Source organism: Daphnia magna, unplaced genomic scaffold (assembly GCF_020631705.1).
Source record: "Daphnia magna isolate NIES unplaced genomic scaffold, ASM2063170v1.1 Dm_contigs291, whole genome shotgun sequence".
Classification (NCBI taxonomy): domain Eukaryota; kingdom Metazoa; phylum Arthropoda; class Branchiopoda; order Diplostraca; family Daphniidae; genus Daphnia; species Daphnia magna.
In genome coordinates, this window is record NW_025533226.1 from 46,157 (window position 1) to 71,804 (window position 25,648).

Here is a 25,648-nt window from a genome sequence, read left to right on the forward strand (position 1 = left end):
GATGATGTCATAATTTTTTCAGACACTTTTGAAAATCACTTACGAGATATCAGAGAAATTTTTACCCTATTAAAAGAAGCAAATTTAAAATTAAAACTTAACAAATGTCAGTTTATTAAACGTTCAGTAAATTATTTAGGTCATGTCATTTCAACGGAAGGTATTAAACCCGATCCTGCTAAAATTGATAAGATAGAGAATTACAAAACGCCAACTTCTGTTGACGAAGTGAGATCATTTCTTGGGCTTGCTGGATATTATAGAAGATTTATTAAAAATTTCGGTTCAATAGCTAAGCCGTTAACTCGATTAATGCATAAAGATCTAAGTAGAAAACCTTTTGCCTGGGGAACGGAGGAACAGGTTGCCTTTGAGAAATTGCGCACTTCTCTGGTAATTCCCCCAGTCCTCGCTTATCCAAATTTTAACGAAAAATTTTTGCTTTTTACTGACGCATGCGATTATGAAATAGGAGCCGTGCTGTCTCAAATGCAACATGGGCAAGAACATCCAATAGCCTACTCTAGTAGACAATTGACCAGGGCCGAAATGAAATACAGTACAACTGAAAAAGAAGCATTAGCCGTAATTGATGCAATTAAACATTTCCGACATTATCTCTTGGATAAACCCTTTGAAATTATTAGTGACCATCGTCCTTTGCAATGGCTGAAGAATGAGAAAGATAATAACGGTAGGTTAGGTAGATGGGCTATACTTTTAGCTGCTACAAATTATGAATTAAAGTATAGGCCTGGACGTATTCATCAAAATGCTGATTGTTTATCACGATTGAAAGTAGCTAGTATTCAGCCGGTACCAAATAATATTAAATTAATTTGTGAAAAACAGCTAGAAGACGACCTTTGTGTAGCCATTAGAAATTATTTAGAGAAAGGAGAGCTCAATGAGGAAAATAGCCAATCTAAACCCGAATGGGTTAAAGAAATCGAATATTTTGAAATTAGAGAAGGTACACTTTATCGACACGAAGTGCCTTCCAAAAATAGTAAGCGTAACGAAATTAATTGTCAAGTAGTGTTACCCTTATCGCTCCGCCATTTAGTGCTAAAAGAATTACATGACGCACCGATGGGTGGACATTTAGCTTTTTATAAAACGTATTTGAAGGTCAAAAATCATTATTATTGGCCGACAATGAGAAAAGATATTTTAGAATATTGTCAAGCTTGTGAAACTTGTATAGCTAACACTTCTTCCACATATAGAGCACTTTTGCACCCCCATGAAATTGCTAAAGCCCCTTTCCAAATAATTGGCATGGATTTTTTAGGCCCTATTACTCCCGCTTCGCCTAATGGAAATAGTTATATTTTAGTTATTATTGATTATTTTAGTCGCTGGGTGGAAGCAGTTGCTCTAAAAGACCAAACTGCCCAAACCACGGCAGAATGTGTATATAAAACAATAATTGTAAGACATGGTATGCCTAAAGCCATTATTTCCGATCGTGGAACGAATTTCACCTCGAAATTGTTCCGTTATTTTTGTAAGAAATTAAAAATTGACCAAAGATTGACAACGGCCTACAATCCCGCTAGTAATGGCGAGACAGAAAGGTTTAATCGGACACTAACCGCGATGTTAAGAAAAGAATTGAAAGACGGAGAACATTCAAATTGGGAAAATATGTTAGACGATGTTTTATTCGCTTATCGTAGTTCAGTTCACTCTTCGACACTTGAAACCCCTTATTATTTAGTTCACGGTAGAGACCCTAATCTTCCCATTAATGAATTTTTGGACGCTGTCCCTCAAACTTTTAAATCTGTATCCGACTATGTAGGAAATTTAGCTGATCGATTGCGCTATAGCTTTCAGCGAGTCCGTGAAGAAAGCGAGAAAGCACGGAATCGTCAGCGTGAACAATATAATAAACGTGCGAAAGAAAGAAAATATGTCGTAGGAGATAGAGTTTTATTAGATATTCGTGTAGTTAAAGAAGGTGACAGTAGGAAATTCACTTCGAAATATAAAGGCCCTTATAGAGTTGTAAAAGTACATACCAATAATACAGTAGATATAGCCGATAATTCCTATGTATGCCAACGTACCCACGTCAATCGTTTGAAACCTTTGTACGAAACAATGCTTTGGAAGACTGAAGATTGTCCATCCATTGAAAACTCATTGGATTTTGAAAATCGATTCCGCAAATCGATTGCGACTCAGACTACCGATACCTTCGAAAATGAAATCGGACCCGACAGTGACAATCCAGACGATACCTTTGACAGTGACGCCCTCCCATTTGACACTAATTTTCCGACTCAAGAAATGGATCAACGAAAGTTAAGCCAAGAGGACGTCGCCGTTTCATCTCATCAAAATACAGAAAATCAGTTGCCATCCGCTGAAATATGCACCGATGCCGCAGATCAGCGTCACCATCCTCCAATTACCGAGGACAACACCACACGCGCCACGGATGACTCGGACAAAAGTCCATTAACAGAATCAACGACTGAGGTGTCGACAGAGGCAGTGGGACAATTTAATGTCACCGGACGCCCACAGCGCAATCGAAGTAAGCCCCTTCGCTACAGAGACGGAGTCCAATAACGCGAATTGCGAAAAGAATATAATACCTACTTCGCGACATCAATGTCATCAGAAGTCGCTCGACTATATAACATGAAGAAAACCACCAAGTATTTCGCAGATTCTCTCAACGCTGCTCATCTATTCATCCCAGCTAAGACACGCTTTTCAACTGCCGTCATGGAGCAAAATCACCAAATTGGACCAGAGGACGCCAGTCGACCAGAGGACGCCCAACCACCCGTCCCGTCACAGACCTGGGAGACCACCGCTTTCGACGACTGGGGTCTAACCACCGATCAACAGCCCAGCCTGCAGGTACCCGCTAACACACCTGAGGTGCAACCCGTCGACCTCAGCTGGGTGCCAGCGCAGCAGCCGGATGTTCAGCCCACTGCGCAAACGCCACGTTCTCCGGACTCCGATGGCGGAAACTCCTGGGATAGGGCGCGACGCCGTTACGAGAGAGGCCTGGAGGTCCAAACCGCGCTCCTATCCAACCGGCTGACCGAACAAATCCGCAACGACAACTGGAGCGGAGCCATCGTGACGTTGAAGAGGATCCTAGATCTCGATCCTGCACGCCGTCACCCCCCTCTCTATGGATGGGCTACATCATGGGATGCCCCATACAAACGCTCGCGCCAAGAATTTGAAAATAACTAAAAGCATAACTATATACAGTTTAGGTTTACAAATTGGTCTTATTCTTCTCCGTGGTAGCTCCCATACGCCCCACTTCTTCTATATTCTTCTTTCGCATATCTTCCTTCCATCTTCTTTCTCTATCCGATGCGTCGACAGAATACGACACTTGGCGGGAAGGCAAAGTTTTCGCCGACGAAACACGACGCTCCCTAACACCCTCACCGACTTCCTCCGACCCTGCAAAAGCATTTCGCTTACGCAAAGAAATAATATAAATGAAATTCAGCCGCTTACCGAAGCTGCTACTGAAAACACAACACGTTGCTCGGCAACTTGACAACCAGCGTTCAGACAGAACACACGCTTGTCTTTACACCCGAAAGAAAACGAAAAAAAAAAAAAAACTCCAGAAAATGACAAGCCCAACAAGCGCTAACCGATTGGTTACCCTTGTTCCGGACGGAAGCGGACGAGACATCTTGGTAATTACCGTCCCCGGGGCAAGAGCTGGGATGCCAGCACCAACTCCTGCCACACCAACGAGCGAACCTCAACATCATCCAGACATCGACCGCGATTCACCGGCTCCCAGCACCGATTCTCGGGAGTTCCTGCATTGGCGGCACAGAAGGATCGACCTGCTGATCCGACGATGGCGCCGAGCAGCACTACAAGAAGACGGGTCGCCGCGAGCCACCACCCGTCGGTCTCCACAATGACGTCGCCGTCGTGATTTTCTTTTTTTTTGTTGTACCCTTTGTAGTTATTAAGTAGAAATACATTGGTTGTTTTATGACATCTCGAAAAAAATATAATAAATAAAACATAAGAAGAGAGAGAGAGAAGTAAGTCTCTCCATTAGTAGTAAAGAAAAAAAATAAAATAAAACAAATGAAAGGTATACCAAAGAAAAAAAAGAAACAAAACGAAAAAAAAAACAAAACAAACAAACAAAGACAAATGAGAACAATAAATTCTTGAAAAAAAAAACAAACAAACAAACAAACACAAAATTTCATGCGTTCTCTAAAAAAAAAAAAAAAAAAAGACAAAGAAAATAGAGGAACAAAAAAGAAAATATATTTCTCTAGACTATTGAACTTCTTACATTCTTTCCATACGTATGTCGTGTCATATGTTACGATACCATAAAACAACCTTCGTGTCCAACAAGTATAAAATAATTTGTTATTTCTTCTTGCCTCTGTGTTCTTTTGAAATATTTGCATTTGAGTTGTTCCCTCTCTGAGTAGGCCCATAAATTGCAAAACTTCCCATATTTCACTCTGTACGATAGAAGTAGCAGACATTTATCGAAAAAAAAACTTGAAAGAAATAGTAGAATTTATTAGAAGTCCATCTGTTACTCTTATTCAGTAGCAATACAACATTGGAAATAGTAAAAAAGTAAAGTATTGAAAAAAAGGAAATAAGTAAAACCTTGATAGTAATGTATTCCATTTGAATTCAACAACTCCCACGTCTCTTAGAGATCCGTACACGAACGAAACAGCTAAAAATTTTTCTAAGTCCCACTGTATATCACTTCCCTTCTATGCTTTTCTATAGCTTTACTATCACTGCAAAGACTTTTCCCATATACACTACACATAAAAAAACGCCACCGCTAGCGCATTCCATTCTTACACACCCCAACATAAGCTAAGTTTTTCACTTTCCCTTTCGTTTCCCTACTGTAGCTTCCCCGCCGCAGCAATATTGAAAATATTCTAAGTTCCCTTTTTGCCGAAGGCTACTTTCTCTACTCCCCCTATTCCATTTTTATTTCTCTCCGCTTCTTCCCCCCATTTGTACTTTCCCCTGCATTGGACTTAGAAAAAAAACGAGATATGCGCGTGTCCTTCCACGGCAGAAAAAATTTTCCGCCGTAAAACTTTGAAACGTTTCTTTCTCGTCAACATTTCCACATGATTCAATATTTTTCAATTCTTTCTTTTTGATAATTAAGCTCACTTTCCCCTCGTTCCAACGATATAAATTTATTCGAAAAATATTGTGTCCTTCTACCATAAAAAACTGTTATATTACGACACCCCCTAGTTTTCTATTATTTTGCCGTGGCGTAGCCGATGAAAAGCCGACGGGAAATCGTTGACCTTTCAAAAGCCGTCAGAAATTTTTGTTGTTGTTTTCTCTCTTTTACTTTGACGTTTACTTCCATTATTTCTTTTTCATATTTGATTATAAACTTAGCTTAGTAAACCCACATGATGACTTAGACTAAGTTGGCCAGTATACTGTTCCTTTTTGTTATGTCATTTACCATATATTTTTACATGTAGTAATGTCGTCAATGCCGTTACTATTGCTACTGCTGTGTCTCTACCTACGCGCACGCGCATTCCAAACAACCGTATGCGATTGCGCTGAACCGAAGAATATGGGAATTATTCAATTTCCTGATGCTGATTGCAAGCCGAAAATGAATTCCACGAGTGCTGTTCCAGTGAGATATGTTGTCTACAGTGATGAACGCGCCGCAGTGAAATTTCCGGGTTTTATTTGTGCCAGATGGAGAAATATTCACCGCATGACTATGAACTTTTTCGGTCAAACAGTGATCGTGCCTGAGAAAATTCCTCTAGACACAACGGCTTCTGAGTGCTATAAAATGATTAACACTAAAAAGTGTGAAGGTTATGAAATGACTCTTTCGGATGAGAAGTATGTATTTTCGCATGAACCTCGATCTGACGGTTACTGGATGCGAACCGTCGATTCGGAAATTCTGAATTGTGCGCTTGAACAAGTACAATTGTTTCAACAAATGGAAGATGAAGATTTTCCAACGCCGATCGGAAAAGCTGCCGCAACCGCCGGTACCTTGTCTCACAACCATCTAACTTTGGTTTGGGATACGACATACACCCATAAGATTCAACACGAATTACGTACAGTTGAATCTGGAATCGGAAATCTTATGATGAAGACGACGAATGAAAAATATTTCCGCCTCTTGGACGATGACCGTCAACTAGATTTTCATTTGACTCTTCAACCACCCTGCGACCCCAATCATCGAAGTTGCAACAACCGAACAACGACTTTTAAAATCGTCGGCCAATCAAATTTAGTTTTGGTAACGTGGCCTTTCGTCGATAAATCTCTATCACTCACCGCCGAGTCGGCGTCCATCAAGGAGAAGGCCCTACCAAGCGTCTCTGTTGAAACCACCTCGCCATCTAGTGACCCCGATTTGGATAAATTGGCCAATAAACAATATATTCAAGATCGTGCTATTGATCGTGATAATGAATTAGCGCGTATGTTACAGACAATTGAGTGTGATGTTCGCAAAGCTGAAAATGAACGAGCAATCATCACCGCCCAATATAATGGTTGGCTCGCCGCTTCATTATTGAAATTACCTCGGTGTGCAAAATTGCAAGCTTTTGGACAAACCGCCGTAGTGATTCAGTGTAAAGCTGTGAATGCCACATTTGAAACCATAATCACACCTTGTGGACCACAACCGAAATTTAACAGTTATACCATTAATCTCGATGGCTGGGAATTAGTGAAATTTTCCCCATGCTATTGGACGAATGGTTTCGTCAATTTCAACGATAAACCTTACGCCTTCCGCAACAACACTTGGAAAAGGATCGACCCGAATATTGTACTGCCGGAGCGTACATTGGCTCATTCCTTCCGATACGAAGACGTGAAAGCCTTCGACTATGACCATCGCAGCAATCCAGCTTATAACGATAATTTACTCAACCACATGAACGTTGTAGCTGACATCGTAGCCGCCATGAATGAACAATCACCTGCTGATTTTCCATTGAATCATCGTCCTCATGCAGCTGATGTTCTACTGACAGCAGGAGGAGTCGAGAGATATACCAGCTGGTGGGAGGTCATCATAATCTCCTTGGTCGTCACCGTCATTTTCATCCTTGTCCTCATCGCCTTACGCATTTGCTGCTGTCTTGGCCTCTTCGGTATTTGCTGTCCTCCGATTAAAGAAGTTAAAACTTCTTACCACGAACATGAAGTCTGATTACGGGACGTAATCCTACGCCGCCCGGAGCGATGTAACGAAGGCCTACAAATACATCTTATGACACCCGCATTCTTATAATATTATGTTTACTCTCCCTTGGTATATAATTATGTCTACATTTTACTCTCTTGCATTTACTCTTCTTTTGCATATTATTCGAATATCGTAATCCGCATAGTAACCATTTGTCATAGACATCTTAGCGTTGACCCAATTGAACACCTGCTGTCTGACTCACACGTGCGACGCATTATCACGCCACTAAACAAACTTCCGTGATTGGTTACACGTGCGATGCATATCACGCCATTAAATAAACATCCGTTTGATTGGTCGCACGCGCGACGCCAATCAAGCCATTAAACAAACACCTCCTGATTGGCTGCACGCGCGACATAGCGACACGTCAACAGCATCACGCCAATTTGACGAGATGCGAGGTTTCATGGTGAACTCAAAATCTAAGGAAAATCAGACAGCTAGCAGCTCGCTAAATCTTCAGTTGCCTTCAACAACACTAGTTCGACACCTAACTTGCCTTAGTGTTTTCTCTTACAAGTGTTTCTCCGACTACCTGTCTCCGTAAGTGCCTATCTGAATTGTATTTCCAATCGTCTCCATCTCGTGTCTGTTTTCCACCGTGTCCCGCTCTCGCTACCCCGAGCCACTTCGTATCGTTTTACCAACGTGCGCTCCCGTAACGCTCGCGCTACATCGGTAAGCTTCCAAATTGCCCTTATTCTATTGGTCGTTATGGTTTGGCTCGTTATTCCCTTTCTTGTCATATTGTATGTCCTTTCCCGTGTAATTCTTATGGCCTAGTCTAATAATACACTGTCATCATTGTGGGTAAACGTCTCCGAGTTCCGTGGTAATATATTTGTCTTAATCCGTAAAGTCATCCACCCGAGAGGGAGGATGCTTTACACAGTATACATATCGAAGTAAAAACTCATTGTATAACAGTGTATTCACATTGAATACAAGTATATTTGATGCAGTATACATATAGAAGTAAAAACTCAAGGTATAACAGTGTATTCACATTGAATACAAGTATATTTGATGCTGTTTACATATAGAAGTAAAAACGCATGGTATAACAGTGTATTCACATTGAATACAAGTATAATTGATGCAGTATACATATAGAAGTAAATACTCATGGTATAACAGTGTATTCACATTGAATACAAATATATTCCATGCACTTTACATATAGAAGTAAAAAACCATGGTATAACAGTGTATTCACATTGAATCCAAGTATATTCCATGCAGTTTACATATAGAAGTAAAAACTCATGGTATAACAGTGTATTCAAATTGAATACAAGTATATTTGATGCTGTTTACATATAGAAGTAAAAACTCAAGGTATGACAATGTATTCACATTGAATACAAGTATATTACATAAAGTTTACATATAGAAGTAAAAACTCATGGTATAACAGTGTATTCACATTGAATACAAGTATATTTGATGCAGTTTACATATAGAAGTAAAAATTTATGGTATAACAGTGTATTCACATTTAATACAAGTATATTTGATGCAGTATACATATAGAAGTAAAAACTCATGGTATAACAGTGTATTCACATTGACTACAAGTATATTTGATGCAGTATACATATAGAAGTAAAAACTCATGGTATAACAGTGTATTCACATTGAATACAAGTATATTCCATGCAGTTTACATATAGAAGTAAAAACTCATGGTATAACAGTGTATTCACATTGAATACAAGTATATTTGATGCAGTATACATATCGAAGTAAAAACTCATGGTATAACAGTGTATTCACATTGAATACAAGTATATTTGATGCAGTATACATATAGAAGTAAAAACTCATGGTATAACAGTGTATTCACATTGAATACAAGTATATTTGATGCAGTTTACATATAGAAGTAAAAACTCATGGTATAATGGTTTATTCACATTAAATACAAGTATATTTGATGCAGTATACATATAGAAGTAAAAATTCATGGTATAACAGTGTATTCAAATTGAATACAAGTATATTCCATGCAGTTTACATATAGAAGTAAAAACTCATTATATAACAGTGCATTCACATTGAATACAAGTATATTTCTTGCAGTTTACATATCGAAGTAAAAACTCATGGTATAATAGTGTATTTACATTGAATACAAGTATATTTGATGCAGTATACATATAAAAGTAAAAACTCATGGTAAAACAGTGTATCCACATTGAATACAAGTATATTTGATGCTCTTTACATATAGAAGTAAAAACTCAATGTATAACAGTGTATTCACATTGAATACAAGTATATTTGATGCTGTTTACATATAGAAGTAAAAACGCATGGTATAAAAGTGTATTCACATTGAATACAAGTATATTTGATGCAGTATACATATAGAAGTAAAAACTCATGGTATAATAGTGTATTTACATTGAATACAAGTATATTTGATGCAGTATACATATAAAAGTAAAAACTCATGGTAAAACAGTGTATCCACATTGAATACAAGTATATTTGATGCTCTTTACATATAGAAGTAAAAACTCAATGTATAACAGTGTATTCACATTGAATACAAGTATATTTGATGCTGTTTACATATAGAAGTAAAAACGCATGGTATAAAAGTGTATTCACATTGAATACAAGTATATTTGATGCAGTATACATATAGAAGTAAATACTCATGGTATAACAGTGTATTCACATTGAATACAAATATATTCCATGCAGTTTACATATAGAAGTAAAAAACCATGGTATAACAGTGTATTTACATTGAATACAAGTATATTCCATGCAGTTTACATATAGAAGTAAAAACTCATGGTATAACAGTGTATTCAAATTGAATACAAGTATATTTGATGCTGTTTACATATAGAAGTAAAAACTCATGGTATGACAATGTATTCACATTTAATACAAGTATATTTGATGCAGTATACATATAGAAGTAAAAACTCATGGTATAACAGTTTATTCACATTTAATACAAGTATATTCCATGCAGTTTACATATAGAAGTAAAAACTCATGGGATAATAGTGTATTTACATTGAATACAAGTATATTTGATGCAGTATACATATAGAAGTAAAAACTCAAGGTATAACAGTGTATTCACATTGAATACAAGTGTATTTGATGCTGTTTACATATAGAAGTGGAAACTCATGGTATAACAGTGTATTCGCATCGAATACAAGTATATTCCATGCAGTTTACATATAGAAGTAAAAACTCGTGGTATAACAGGGTATTCACATTGAATACAAGTATATTTGATGCAGTATACATATAGAAGTAAAAACTCAAGGTATAACAGTGTATTCACATTGAATACAAGTATATTCCATGCAGTTTACATATAGGAGTAAAAACTCATGGTATAACAGTGTATTTACATTGAATACAAGTATATTTGATGCAGTATACATATCGAAGTAAAAACTCATGGTATAACAGTGTATTCACATTGAATACAAGTATATTCCATGCAGTTTACATATAGAAGTAAAAACTCGTGGTATAACAGTGCATTCACATTGAATACAAGTATATTTCTTGCAGTTTACTTATAGAAGTAAAAACTCATGGTATAACAGTGTATTCACATTGAATACAAGTATATTTGATGCTGTTTACATAAAGAAGTAAAAACTAATGGTATAACAGTTTATTAACATTGAATACAAGTATATTCCTTGCAGTTTACATATAGAAGTAAAAACTCATGGTATAACAGTGTATTCACATTGAATACAAGTATATTTGATGCTGTTTACATATTGAAGTAAAAACGCATGGTATAACAGTGTATTCACATTGAATACAATTATATTTGATGCAGTATACATATAGAAGTAAAAACTCATGGTATAACAGTGTATTCACATTGAATGCAAGTATATTCCATGCAGTTTACATATAGAAGAAAAAACCAATGGTATAACAGTGTATTCACATTGAATACAAGTATATTCCATGCAGTTTACATATAGAAGTAAAAACTAATGGTATAACAGTGTATTCACATTGAATACAAGTATATTTGATGCTGTTTACATATAGAAGTAAAAACTCATGGTATAACAGTGTATTCACGTTGAATACAAGTTTATTTGATGCAGTATACATATAGAAGTAAAAACCCATGGTATAACAGTGTATTCACATTGAATACAAGTATATTCCATTCAGTTTACATATAGAAGTAAAAACTCATGGTATGACAGTGTATTCACATTGAATACAAGTATATTTGATGCAGTATACATATAGAAGGAAAAACTCATGGTATAACAGTGTATTCACATTGAATACAAGTATATTCCATGCAGTTTACATATAGAAGTAAAAACTCATGGTATAACAGTGTATTCACATTCAATACAAGTATATTTGATGCAGTATACATATCGAAGTAAAACTCATGGTATAACAGTGTATTCACATTGAATACAAGTATATTTGATGCAGTTTACATATAGAAGTAAAAACTCATGGTATAATAGTGTATTCACATTGAATACAAGTATATTTGATGCAGTATACAAATAGAAGTAAAAAGTCATGGTATAACAGTGTATTCACATTGAATACAAGTATATTCCATGCAGTTTACATATAGAAGTAAAAACTCGTGGTATAACAGTGTATTCACATTGAATACAAGTATATTTGATGCAGTATACATATAGAAGTAAAAACTCATGGTATAACAGTGTATTCACATTGAATACATGTATATTTGATACTGTTTACATATAGAAGTAAAAACTCATGGTATAACAGTGTATTCACATTGAATACAAGTGTATTTGATGCTGCTTACATATAGAAGTAAAAACTCATGGTATAACAGTGTATTCACATTGAATACAAGTATATTCCATTCAGTTCACATATAGAAGTAAAAACTCATGGTATGACAGTGTCTTCACATTGAATACAAGTATATTTGATGCAGTATACATATAGAAGTAAAAACTCAAGGTATAACAGTGTATTCACATTGAATACAAGTATATTCCATGCAGTTTACATATAGGAGTAAAAACTCATGGTATAACAGTGTATTTACATTGAATACAAGTATATTTGATGCAGTATACATATCGAAGTAAAAACTCATGGTATAACAGTGTATTCACATTGAATACAAGTATATTCCATGTAGTTTACATATAGAAGTAAAAACTCGTGGTATAACAGTGCATTCACATTGAATACAAGTATATTTCTTGCAGTTTACTTATAGAAGTAAAAACTCATGGTATAACAGTGTATTCACATTGAATACAAGTATATTTGATGCTGTTTACATAAAGAAGTAAAAACTCATGGTATAACAGTTTATTAACATTGAATACAAGTATATTCCTTGCAGTTTACATATAGAAGTAAAAACTCATGGTATAACAGTGTATTCACATTGAATACAAGTATATTTGATGCTGTTTACATATAGAAGTAAAAACGCATGGTATAACAGTGTATTCACATTGAATACAATTATATTTGATGCAGTATACATATAGAAGTAAAAACTCATGGTATAACAGTGTATTCACATTGAATGCAAGTATATTCCATGCAGTTTACATATAGAAGTAAAAACCCATGGTATAACAGTGTATTCACATTGAATACAAGTATATTCCATGCAGTTTACATATAGAAGTAAAAACTCATGGTATAACAGTGTATTCACATTGAATACAAGTATATTTGATGCTGTTTACATATAGAAGTAAAAACTCATGGTATAACAGTGTATTCACATTGAATACAAGTATATTTGATGCAGTATACATATAGAAGTAAAAACTCATGGTATAACAGTGTATTCACATTGAATACAAGTATATTCCATGCAGTTTACATATAGAAGTAAAAACTCATGGTATAACAGTGTATTCACATTGAATACAAGTATATTTGATGCTGTTTACATATAGAAGTAAAAACTCATGGTATAACAGTGTATTCACATTGAATACAAGTTTATTTGATGCAGTATACATATAGAAGTAAAAACTCATGGTATAACAGTGTATTCACATTGAATACAAGTATATTCCATTCAGTTTACATATAGAAGTAAAAACTCATGGTATAACAGTGTATTCACATTGAATACAAGTATATTTGATGCAGTATACATATAGAAGGAAAAACTCATGGTATAACAGTGTATTCACATTGAATACAAGTATATTCCATGCAGTTTACATATAGAAGTAAAAACTCATGGTATAACAGTGTATTCACATTGAATACAAGTATATTTGATGCAGTATACATATCGAAGTAAAAACTCATGGTATAACAGTGTATTCACATTGAATACAAGTATATTTGATGCAGTTTACATATAGAAGTAAAAACTCATGGTATAACAGTGTATTCACATTGAATACAAGTATATTTGATGCAGTATACAAATAGAAGTAAAAACTCATGGTATAACAGTGTATTCACATTGAATACAAGTATATTCCATGCAGTTTACATATAGAAGTAAAAACTCATGGTATAACAGTGTATTCACATTGAATACAAGTATATTTGATGCAGTATACATATAGAAGTAAAAACTCATGGTATAACAGTGTATTCACATTGAATACAAGTATATTTGATGCTGTTTACATATAGAAGTAAAAACCCATGGTATAACAGTGTATTCACATTGAATACAAGTATATTTGATGCTGCTTACATATAGAAGTAAAAACTCATGGTATAACAGTGTATTCACATTGAATACAAGTATATTCCATGCAGTTTACATATAGAAGTAAAAACTCATGGTATAACAGTGTATTCACATTGAATACAAGTATATTTGATGCAGTATACATATAGAAGTAAAAACTCATGGTATAACAGTGTATTCACATTGAATACAAGTATATTCCATGCAGTTTACATATAGAAGTAAAAACTCATGGTATAACAGTGTATTCACATTGAATACAAGTATATTTGATGCAGTATACATATAGAAGTAAAAACTCATGGTATAACAGTGTATTCACATTGAATACAAGTATATTCCATGCAGTTTACATATAGAAGTAAAAACTCATGGTATAACAGTGTATTCACATTGAATACAAGTATATTTCATGCAGTTTACATATAGAAGTAAAAACTCATGGTATAACAGTGTATTCACATTGAATACAAGTATATTTGATGCTGTTTACATATAGAAGTAAAAACTCATGGTATAACAGTGTATTCACATTGAATACAAGTATATTCCTTGCAGTTTACATATAGAAGTAAAAACTCATGGTATAACAGTGTATTCACATTGAATACAAGTATATTTGATGCTGTTTACATATAGAAGTAAAAACTCATGGTATAACAGTGTATTCACATTGAATACAAGTATATTTGATGCAGTATACATATAGAAGTAAAAACTCATGGTATAACAGTGTATTCACATTGAATACAAGTATATTCCATGCAGTTTACATATAGAAGAAAAAACCCATGGTATAACAGTGTATTCACATTGAATACAAGTATATTCCATGCAGTTTACATATAGAAGTAAAAACTCATGGTATAACAGTGTATTCACATTGAATACAAGTATATTTGATGCTGTTTACATATAGAAGTAAAAACTCATGGTATAACAGTGTATTCACATTGAATACAAGTATATTTGATGCAGTATACATATAGAAGTAAAAACTCATGGTATAACAGTGTATTCACATTGAATACAAGTATATTTGATGCAGTTTACATATAGAAGTAAAAACTCATGGTATAATAGTGTATTCACATTGAATACAAGTATATTTGATGCAGTATACATATAGAAGTAAAAACTCATGGTATAACAGTGTATTCACATTGAATACAAGTATATTCCATGCAGTTTACATATAGAAGTAAAAACTCATGGTATAACAGTGTATTCACATTGAATACAAGTATATTTGATGCAGTATACATATAGAAGTAAAAACTCATGGTATAACAGTGTATTCACATTGAATACAAGTATATTTGATGCAGTATACATATAGAAGTAAAAACTCATGGTATAACAGTGTATTCACATTGAATACAAGTATATTTGATGCAGTTTACATATAGAAGTAAAAACTCATGGTATAACAGTGTATTCACATTGAATACAAGTATATTTGATGCAGTATACATATAGAAGTAAAAACTCATGGTATAACAGTGTATTCACATTGAATACAAGTATATTCCATGCAGTTTACATATAGAAGTAAAAACTCATGGTATAACAGTGTATTCACATTGAATACAAGTATATTTGATGCAGTATACATATAGAAGGAAAAACTCATGGTATAATAGTGTATTCACATTGAATACAAGTATATTTGATGCAGTATACATATAGAAGTAAAAACTCATGGTATAACAGTGTATTCACATTGAATACAAGTATATCTGATGCAGTTTACATATAGAAGTAAAAACTCATGGTATAACAGTGTATTCACATTGAATACAAGTATATTTGATGCAGTATACATATAGAAGTAAAAACTCATGGTATAACAGTGTATTCACATTGAATACAAGTATATTCCATTCAGTTTACATATAGAAGTAAAAACTCATGGTATAACAGTGTATTCACATTGAATACAAGTATATTTGATGCAGTATACATATAGAAGGAAAAACTCATGGTATAACAGTGTATTCACATTGAATACAAGTATATTCCATGCAGTTTACATATAGAAGTAAAAACTCATGGTATAACAGTGTATTCACATTGAATACAAGTATATTTGATGCAGTATACATATAGAAGTAAAAACTCATGGTATAACAGTGTATTCACATTGAATACAAGTATATTTGATGCAGTTTACATATAGAAGTAAAAACTCATGGTATAACAGTGTATTCACATTGAATACAAGTATATTTGATGCAGTTTACATATAGAAGTAAAAACTCATGGTATAACAGTGTATTCACATTGAATACAAGTATATTCCATGCAGTTTACACATAGAAGTAAAAACTCATGGTATAACAGTGTATTCACATTGAATACAAGTATATTTGATGCAGTATACATATAGAAGTAAAAACTCATGGTATAACAGTGTATTCACATTGAATACATGTATATTTGATGCTGTTTACATATAGAAGTAAAAACTCATGGTATAACAGTGTATTCACATTGAATACAAGTATATTTGATGCTGCTTACATATAGAAGTAAAAACTCATGGTATAACAGTGTATTCACATTGAATACAAGTATATTCCATGCAGTTCACATATAGAAGTAAAAACTCATGGTATGACAGTGTCTTCACATTGAATACAAGTATATTTGATGCAGTATACATATAGAAGTAAAAACTCATGGTATAACAGTGTATTCACATTGAATACAAGTATATTCCATGCAGTTTACATATAGAAGTAAAAACTCATGGTATAACAGTGTATTTACATTGAATACAAGTATATTTGATGCAGTTTACATATAGAAGTAAAAACTCATGGTATAACAGTGTATTCACATTGAATACAAGTATATTCCATGCAGTTTACATATAGAAGTAAAAACTCATGGTATAACAGTGTATTCACATTGAATACAAGTATATTTGATGCTGTTTACATATAGAAGTAAAAACTCATGGTATAACAGTGTATTCACATTGAATACAAGTATATTTGATGCAGTATACATATAGAAGTAAAAACCCATGGTATAACAGTGTATTCACATTGAATACAAGTATATCTGATGCAGTTTACATATAGAAGTAAAAACTCATGGTATAACAGTGTATTCACATTGAATACAAGTATATTTGATGCAGTATACATATAGAAGTAAAAACTCATGGTATAACAGTGTATTCACATTGAATACAAGTATATTCCATGCAGTTTACATATAGAAGTAAAAACTCATGGTATAACAGTGTATTCACATTGAATACAAGTATATTCCATGCAGTTTACATATAGAAGTAAAAACTCATGGTATAACAGTGTATTCACATTGAATACAAGTATATTCGATGCTGTTTACATATAGAAGTAAAAACTCATGGTATAACAGTGTATTCACATTGAATACAAGTATATTCCATGCAGTTTACATATAGAAGTAAAAACTCATGGTATAACAGTGTATTCACATTGAATACAAGTATATTTGATGCAGTATACATATAGAAGTAAAAACTCATGGTATAACAGTGTATTCACATTGAATACAAGTATATTTCATGCTGTTTACATATAGAAGTAAAAACTCATGGTATAACAGTGTATTCACATTGAATACAAGTATATTTGATGCAGTATACATATAGAAGGAAAAACTCATGGTATAACAGTGTATTCACATTGAATACAAGTATATTCCATGCAGTTTACATATAGAAGTAAAAACTCATGGTATAACAGTGTATTCACATTGAATAGTATATCTGATGCAGTTTACATATAGAAGTAAAAACTCATGGTATAACAGTGTATTCACATTGAATACAAGTATATTCGATGCAGTTTACATATAGAAGTAAAAACTCATGGTATAACAGTGTATTCACATTGAATACAAGTATATTTGATGCAGTTTACATATAGAACTAAAAACTCATGGTATAACAGTGTATTCACATTGAATACAAGTATATTCCATGCAGTTTACATATAGAAGTATAAACTCATGGTATAACAGTGTATTCACATTGAATACAAGTATATTCCATGCAGTTTACATATAGAAGTAAAAACTCATGGTATAACAGTGTATTCACATTGAATACAAGTATATTTGATGCAGTTTACATATAGAAGTAAAAACTCATGGTATAACAGTGTATTCACATTGAATACAAGTATATTCCATGCAGTTTACATATAGAAGTAAAAACTCATGGTATAACAGTGTATTCACATTGAATACAAGTATATTTGATGCAGTTTACATATAGAAGTAAAAACTCATGGTATAACAGTGTATTCACATTGAATACAAGTATATTTGATGCTGTTTACATATAGAAGTAAAAACTCATGGTATAACAGTGTATTCACATTGAATACAAGTATATTTGATGCAGTTTACATATAGAAGTAAAAACTCATGGTATAACAGTGTATTCACATTGAATACAAGTATATTTCATGCTGTTTACATATAGAAGTAAAAACTCATGGTATAACAGTGTATTCACATTGAATACAAGTATATTCCATGCAGTTTACATATAGAAGTAAAAACTCATGGTATAACAGTGTATTCACATTGAATACAAGTATATTTGATGCTGTTTACATATAGAAGTAAAAACTCATGGTATAACAGTGTATTCACATTGAATACAAGTATATTTGATGCAGTTTACATATAGAAGTAAAAACTCATGGTATAACAGTGTATTCACATTGAATACAAGTATATTTGATGCAGTTTACATATAGAAGTAAAAACTCATGGTATAACAGTGTATTCACATTGAATACAAGTATATTCCATGCAGTTTTACATATAGAAGTAAAAACTCATGGTATAACAGTGTATTCACATTGAATACAAGTATATTTCGATGCAGTTTACATATAGAAGTAAAAACTCATGGTATAACAGTGTATTCACATTGAATACAAGTATATTTGATGCAGTTTACATATAGAAGTAAAAACTCATGGTATAACAGTGTATTCACATTGAATACAAGTATATTCCATGCAGTTTACATATAGAAGTAAAAACTCGGATGGTATAACAGTGTATTCACATTGAATACAAGTATATTCCATGCAGTTTACATATAGAAGTAAAAACTCATGGTATAACAGTGTATTCACATTGAATACAAGTATATTTGATGCAGTTTACATATAGAAGTAAAAACTCATGGTATAACAGTGTATTCACATTGAATACAAGTATATTTGATGCAGTTTACATATAGAAGTAAAAACTCATGGTATAACAGTGTATTCACATTGAATACAAGTATATTTCATGCAGTTTACATATAGAAGTAAAAACTCATGGTATAACAGTGTATTCACATTGAATACAAGTATATTTGATGCAGTTTACATATAGAAGTAAAAACTCATGGTATAACAGTGTATTCACATTGAATACAAGTATATTTGATGCTGTTTACATATAGAAGTAAAAACTCATGGTATAACAGTGTATTCACATTGAATACAAGTATATTCCATGCAGTTTACATATAGAAGTAAAAACTCATGGTATAACAGTGTATTCACATTGAATACAAGTATATTTGATGCAGTATACATATAGAAGTAAAAACTCATGGTATAACAGTGTATTCACATTGAATACAAGTATATTTGATGCTGTTTACATATAGAAGTAAAAACTCATGGTATAACAGTGTATTCACATTGAATACAAGTATATTTGATGCAGTTTACATATAGAACTAAAAACTCATGGTATAACAGTGTATTCACATTGAATACAAGTATATTTGATGCTGTTTACATATAGAAGTAAAAACTCATGGTATAACAGTGTATTCACATTGAATACAAGTATATTTGATGCTGTTTACATATAGAAGTAAAAACTCATGGTATAACAGTGTATTCACATTGAATACAAGTATATTCCATGCAGTTTACATATAGAAGTAAAAACTCATGGTATAACAGTGTATTCACATTGAATACAAGTATATTTGATGCAGTTTACATATAGAAGTAAAAACTCATGGTATAACAGTGTATTCACATTGAATACAAGTATATTCCATGCAGTTTACATATAGAAGTAAAAACTCATGGTATAACAGTGTATTCACATTGAATACAAGTATATTTGATGCTGTTTACATATAGAAGTAAAAACTCATGGTATAACAGTGTATTCACATTGAATACAAGTATATTTGATGCAGTTTACATATAGAAGTAAAAACTCATGGTATAACAGTGTATTCACATTGAATACAAGTATATTCCATGCAGTTTACATATAGAAGAAAAAACTCATGGTATAACAGTGTATTCACATTGAATACAAGTATATTCCATGCAGTTTACATATAGAAGTAAAAACTCATGGTATAACAGTGTATTCACATTGAATACAAGTATATTTGATGCTGTTTACATATAGAAGTAAAAACTCATGGTATAACAGTGTATTCACATTGAATACAAGTATATTTGATGCAGTTTACATATAGAAGTAAAAACTCATGGTATAACAGTGTATTCACATTGAATACAAGTATATTTGATGCAGTTTACATATAGAAGTAAAAACTCATGGTATAACAGTGTATTCACATTGAATACAAGTATATTTGATGCAGTTTACATATAGAAGTAAAAACTCATGGTATAACAGTGTATTCACATTGAATACAAGTATATTCCATGCAGTTTACATATAGAAGTAAAAACTCATGGTATAACAGTGTATTCACATTGAATACAAGTATATTTGATGCAGTTTACATATAGAAGTAAAAACTCATGGTATAACAGTGTATTCACATTGAATACAAGTATATTTGATGCAGTTTACATATAGAAGTAAAAACTCATGGTATAACAGTGTATTCACATTGAATACAAGTATATTTGATGCAGTTTACATATAGAAGTAAAAACTCATGGTATAACAGTGTATTCACATTGAATACAAGTATATTTGATGCAGTTTACATATAGAAGTAAAAACTCATGGTATAACAGTGTATTCACATTGAATACAAGTATATTCCATGCAGTTTACATATAGAAGTAAAAACTCATGGTATAACAGTGTGTTCACGTTGAATACAAGTATATTTGATGGTGTTTACATATAGAAGAAGAAACTCATGGTATAACAGTGTATTCACATTGAATACAAGTATATTTGATGCAGTTTACATATAGAAGTAAAAACACATGGTATAACAGTGTATTCACATTGAATACAAGTATATTTGATGCAGTTTTACATATAGAAGTAAAAACTCATGGTATAACAGTGTATTCACATTGAATACAAGTATATTTGATGCAGTTTACATATAGAAGTAAAAACTCATGGTATAACAGTGTATTCACATTGAATACAAGTATATTCCATGCAGTTTACATATAGAAGTAAAAACTCATGGTATAACAGTGTATTCACATTGAATACAAGTATATTTGATGCAGTTTACATATAGAAGAAAAAACTCATGGTATAACAGTGTATTCACATTGAATACAATTAGATTCCATGCAGTTTACATATAGAAGTAAAAACTCATGGTATAACAGTGTATTCACATTGAATACAAGTATATTTGATGCAGTTTACATATAGAAGTAAAAACTCATGGTATAACAGTGTATTCACATTGAATACAAGTATATTTGATGCAGTTTACATATAGAAGTAAAAACTCATGGTATAACAGTGTATTCACATTGAATACAAGTATATTTGATGCAGTTTACATATAGAAGTAAAAACTCATGGTATAACAGTGTATTCACATTGAATACAAGTATATTCCATGCAGTTTACATATAGAAGTAAAAACTCATGGTATAACAGTGTATTCACATTGAATACAAGTATATTTGATGCAGTTTACATATAGAAGTAAAAACTCATGGTATAACAGTGTATTCACATTGAATACAAGTATATTTGATGCTGTTTACATATAGAAGTAAAAACTCATGGTATAACAGTGTATTCACATTGAATACAAGTATATTTGATGCTGTTTACATATAGAAGTAAAAACTCATGGTATAACAGTGTATTCACATTGAATACAAGTATATTTGATGCAGTTTACATATAGAAGTAAAAACTCATGGTATAACAGTGTATTCACATTGAATACAAGTATATTCCATGCAGTTTACATATAGAAGTAAAAACTCATGGTATAACAGTGTATTCACATTGAATACAAGTATATTTGATGCAGTTTACATATAGAAGTAAAAACTCATGGTATAACAGTGTATTCACATTGAATACAAGTATATTTCATGCTGTTTACATATAGAAGTAAAAACTCATGGTATAACAGTGTATTCACATTGAATACAAGTATATTTGATGCAGTTTACATATAGAAGTTAAAAACTCATGGTATAACAGTGTATTCACATTGAATACAAGTATATTCCATGCAGTTTACATATAGAAGTAAAAACTCATGGTATAACAGTGTATTCACATTGAATACAAGAAGTATATCTGATGCAGTTTACATATAGAAGTAAAAACTCATGGTATAACAGTGTATTCACATTGAATACAAGTATATTCGATGCAGTTTACATATAGAAGTAAAAACTCATGGTATAACAGTGTATTCACATTGAATACAAGTATATTTGATGCAGTTTACATATAGAAGTAAAAACTCATGGTATAACAGTGTATTCACATTGAATACAAGTATATTCCATGCAGTTTACATATAGAAGTAAAAACTCATGGTATAACAGTGTATTCACATTGAATACAAGTATATTCCATGCAGTTTACATATAGAAGTAAAAACTCATGGTATAACAGTGTATCTCACATTGAATACAAGTATATTTGATGCTGCTTTACATATAGAAGTAAAAACTCATGGTATAACAGTGTATTCACATTGAATACAAGTATATTCCATGCAGTTTACATATAGAAGTAAAAACTCATGGTATAACAGTGTATTCACATTGAATACAAGTATATTTGATGCAGTTTACATATAGAAGTTAAAAACTCATGGTATAACAGTGTATTCACATTGAATACAAGTATATTTGATGCTGTTTACATATAGAAGTAAAAACTCATGGTATAACAGTGTATTCACATTGAATACAAGTATATTTCCGATGCACTTTGATATATATAGAAGTAAAAACTCATGGTATAACAGTGTATTCACATTGAATACAAGTATATTTGATGCTGTTTACATATAGAAGTAAAAACTCATGGTATAACAGTGTATTCACATTGTAAGTAGTAGTTCACATTGATAAAGTATATTTTACAAGTATATGGTATAAGTGTATTCACATTGAATACAAGTATATTGCAGTTTACATATTTTAGAAGTAAAATATATGGTATAAATGTATTTACATTGAATACAAGTATATTCCATGACCAGTTTACATATAGAAGTAAAAACTCATGGTATAACAGTGTATTCACATTGAATACAAGTATATTTGATGCTGTTTACATATAGAAGTAAAAATTCATGGTATAACAGTGTATTCAGTAGTAATATTCATGTATTATTCACATTGAATACAAGTATATTTTTGAGTATACATATAGTATCTACATTTAATATAACGTTACATTGAATACAAGTATATTTGATGCAGTTTACATATAGAAGTAAAAACATTATAGAAGTGTATTCACATTATCCCAATATATAGAAGTAAATTTACTCATATTAATATAAGTAAAACCATGGTATAACAGTGTATTCACATTGAATACAAGTATATTTGATGCAGTTTATATATAGAAGTAAAAAACTCATGGTATAACAGTGTATTCACATTGAATACAAGTATATTTCCATATACAAAACTTGGTATACAGTGTATGCAGTTTACATATAGAAGTAAAAACCTGCGTTTCATGTGAATCATGGTATAACAGTGTATTCACATTGAATACAAGTATATTTGATGCAGTTTACATATAGAAGTAAAAACTCATGGTATAACAGTGTATTCACATTGAATACAAGTATATTTGATGCAGTTTACATATAGAAGTAAAAACTCATGGTATAACAGTGTATTCACATTGAATACAAGTATATTTGATGCAGTTTACATATAGAAGTAAAAACTCATGGTATAACAGTGTATTCACATTGAATACAAGTATATTTGATGCAGTTTACATATAGAAGTAAAAACTCATGGTATAACAGTGTATTCACATTGAATACAAGTATATTCGATGCAGTTTACATATAGAAGTAAAAACTCATGGTATAACAGTGTATTCACATTGAATACAAGTATATTTGATGCAGTTTACATATAGAAGTAAAAACTCATGGTATAACAGTGTATTCACATTGAATACAAGTATATTTGATGCAGTTTACATATAGAAGTAAAAACTCATGGTATAACAGTGTATTCACATTGAATACAAGTATATTCCATGCAGTTTACATATAGAAGTAAAAACTCATGTATATAACAGTGTATTAACATTGAATTATGCGTTATAGAAGTAAAACTCATGTAATAACAGTGTATTCACATTGAATACAAGTATATTCCATGCAGTTTACATATAGAAGTAAAAACTCATGGTATAACAGTGTATTCACATTGAATACAAGTATATTTGATGCAGTTTACATATAGAAGTAAAAACTCATGGTATAACAGTGTATTCACATTGAATACAAGTATATTTGATGCAGTTTACATATAGAAGTAAAAACTCATGGTATAACAGTGTATTCACATTGAATACAAGTATATTTGATGCAGTTTACATATAGAAGTAAAAACTCATGGTATAACAGTGTATTCACATTGAATACAAGTATATTTGATGCAGTTTACATATAGAAGTAAAAACTCATGGTATAACAGTGTATTCACATTGAATACAAGTATATTTGATGCTGTTTACATATAGAAGTAAAAACTCATGGTATAACAGTGTATTCACATTGAATACAAGTATATTCCATGCAGTTTACATATAGAAGTAAAAACTCATGGTATAACAGTGTATTCACATTGAATACAAGTATATTTGATGCAGTTTACATATAGAAGTAAAAATCTCATGGTATAACAGTGTATTCACATTGAATACAAGTATATTTGATGCTGTTTACATATAGAAGTAAAAACTCATGGTATAACAGTGTATTCACATTGAATACAAGTATATTTGATGCAGTTTACATATAGAAGTAAAAATCTCATGGTATAACAGTGTATTCACATTGAATACAAGTATATTTGATGCTGTTTACATATAGAAGTAAAAACTCATGGTATAACAGTGTATTCACATTGAATACAAGTATATTTGATGCTGTTTACATATAGAAGTAAAAAGTATAAACTCAGTGATTTGTATAACAGTGTATTTGTGTGTTAGATATATAAGAGGTGTTTCACATTGAATACGAAGTATATTCCATGCAGTTTTACATATAGAAGTAAAAACTCATGGTATAACAGTGTATTCACATTGAATACAAGTATATTTGATGCAGTTTACATATAGAAGTAAAAACTCATGGTATAAGTGTATTCACATTGAATACAAGTTTTGGATATAACAGTGTATTCACATTGAATTACAAGTATATTCCATGC

At 32.0% G+C, this 25,648-nt stretch overlaps 1 protein-coding gene across 1 annotated transcript; it reads left to right on the plus strand.

The window, feature by feature from the left end:
* The first annotated feature begins 5,767 nt into the window (after nt 1-5,767).
* On the plus strand, nt 5,768-7,237 carry LOC123468109. The gene has a single exon (XM_045167767.1). It carries the CDS (start codon nt 5,768-5,770, stop codon nt 7,235-7,237), a length of 1,470 nt encoding a protein of 489 aa, XP_045023702.1.
* The last annotated feature ends 18,411 nt before the right edge of the window (nt 7,238-25,648 follow it).

Bases quoted from the DNA above. Each gene is read 5' to 3' on its own strand.
- LOC123468109 (XM_045167767.1), top strand. From the start codon at position 5,768: ATGAACTTTTTCGGTCAAACAGTGATCGTGCCTGAGAAAATTCCTCTA.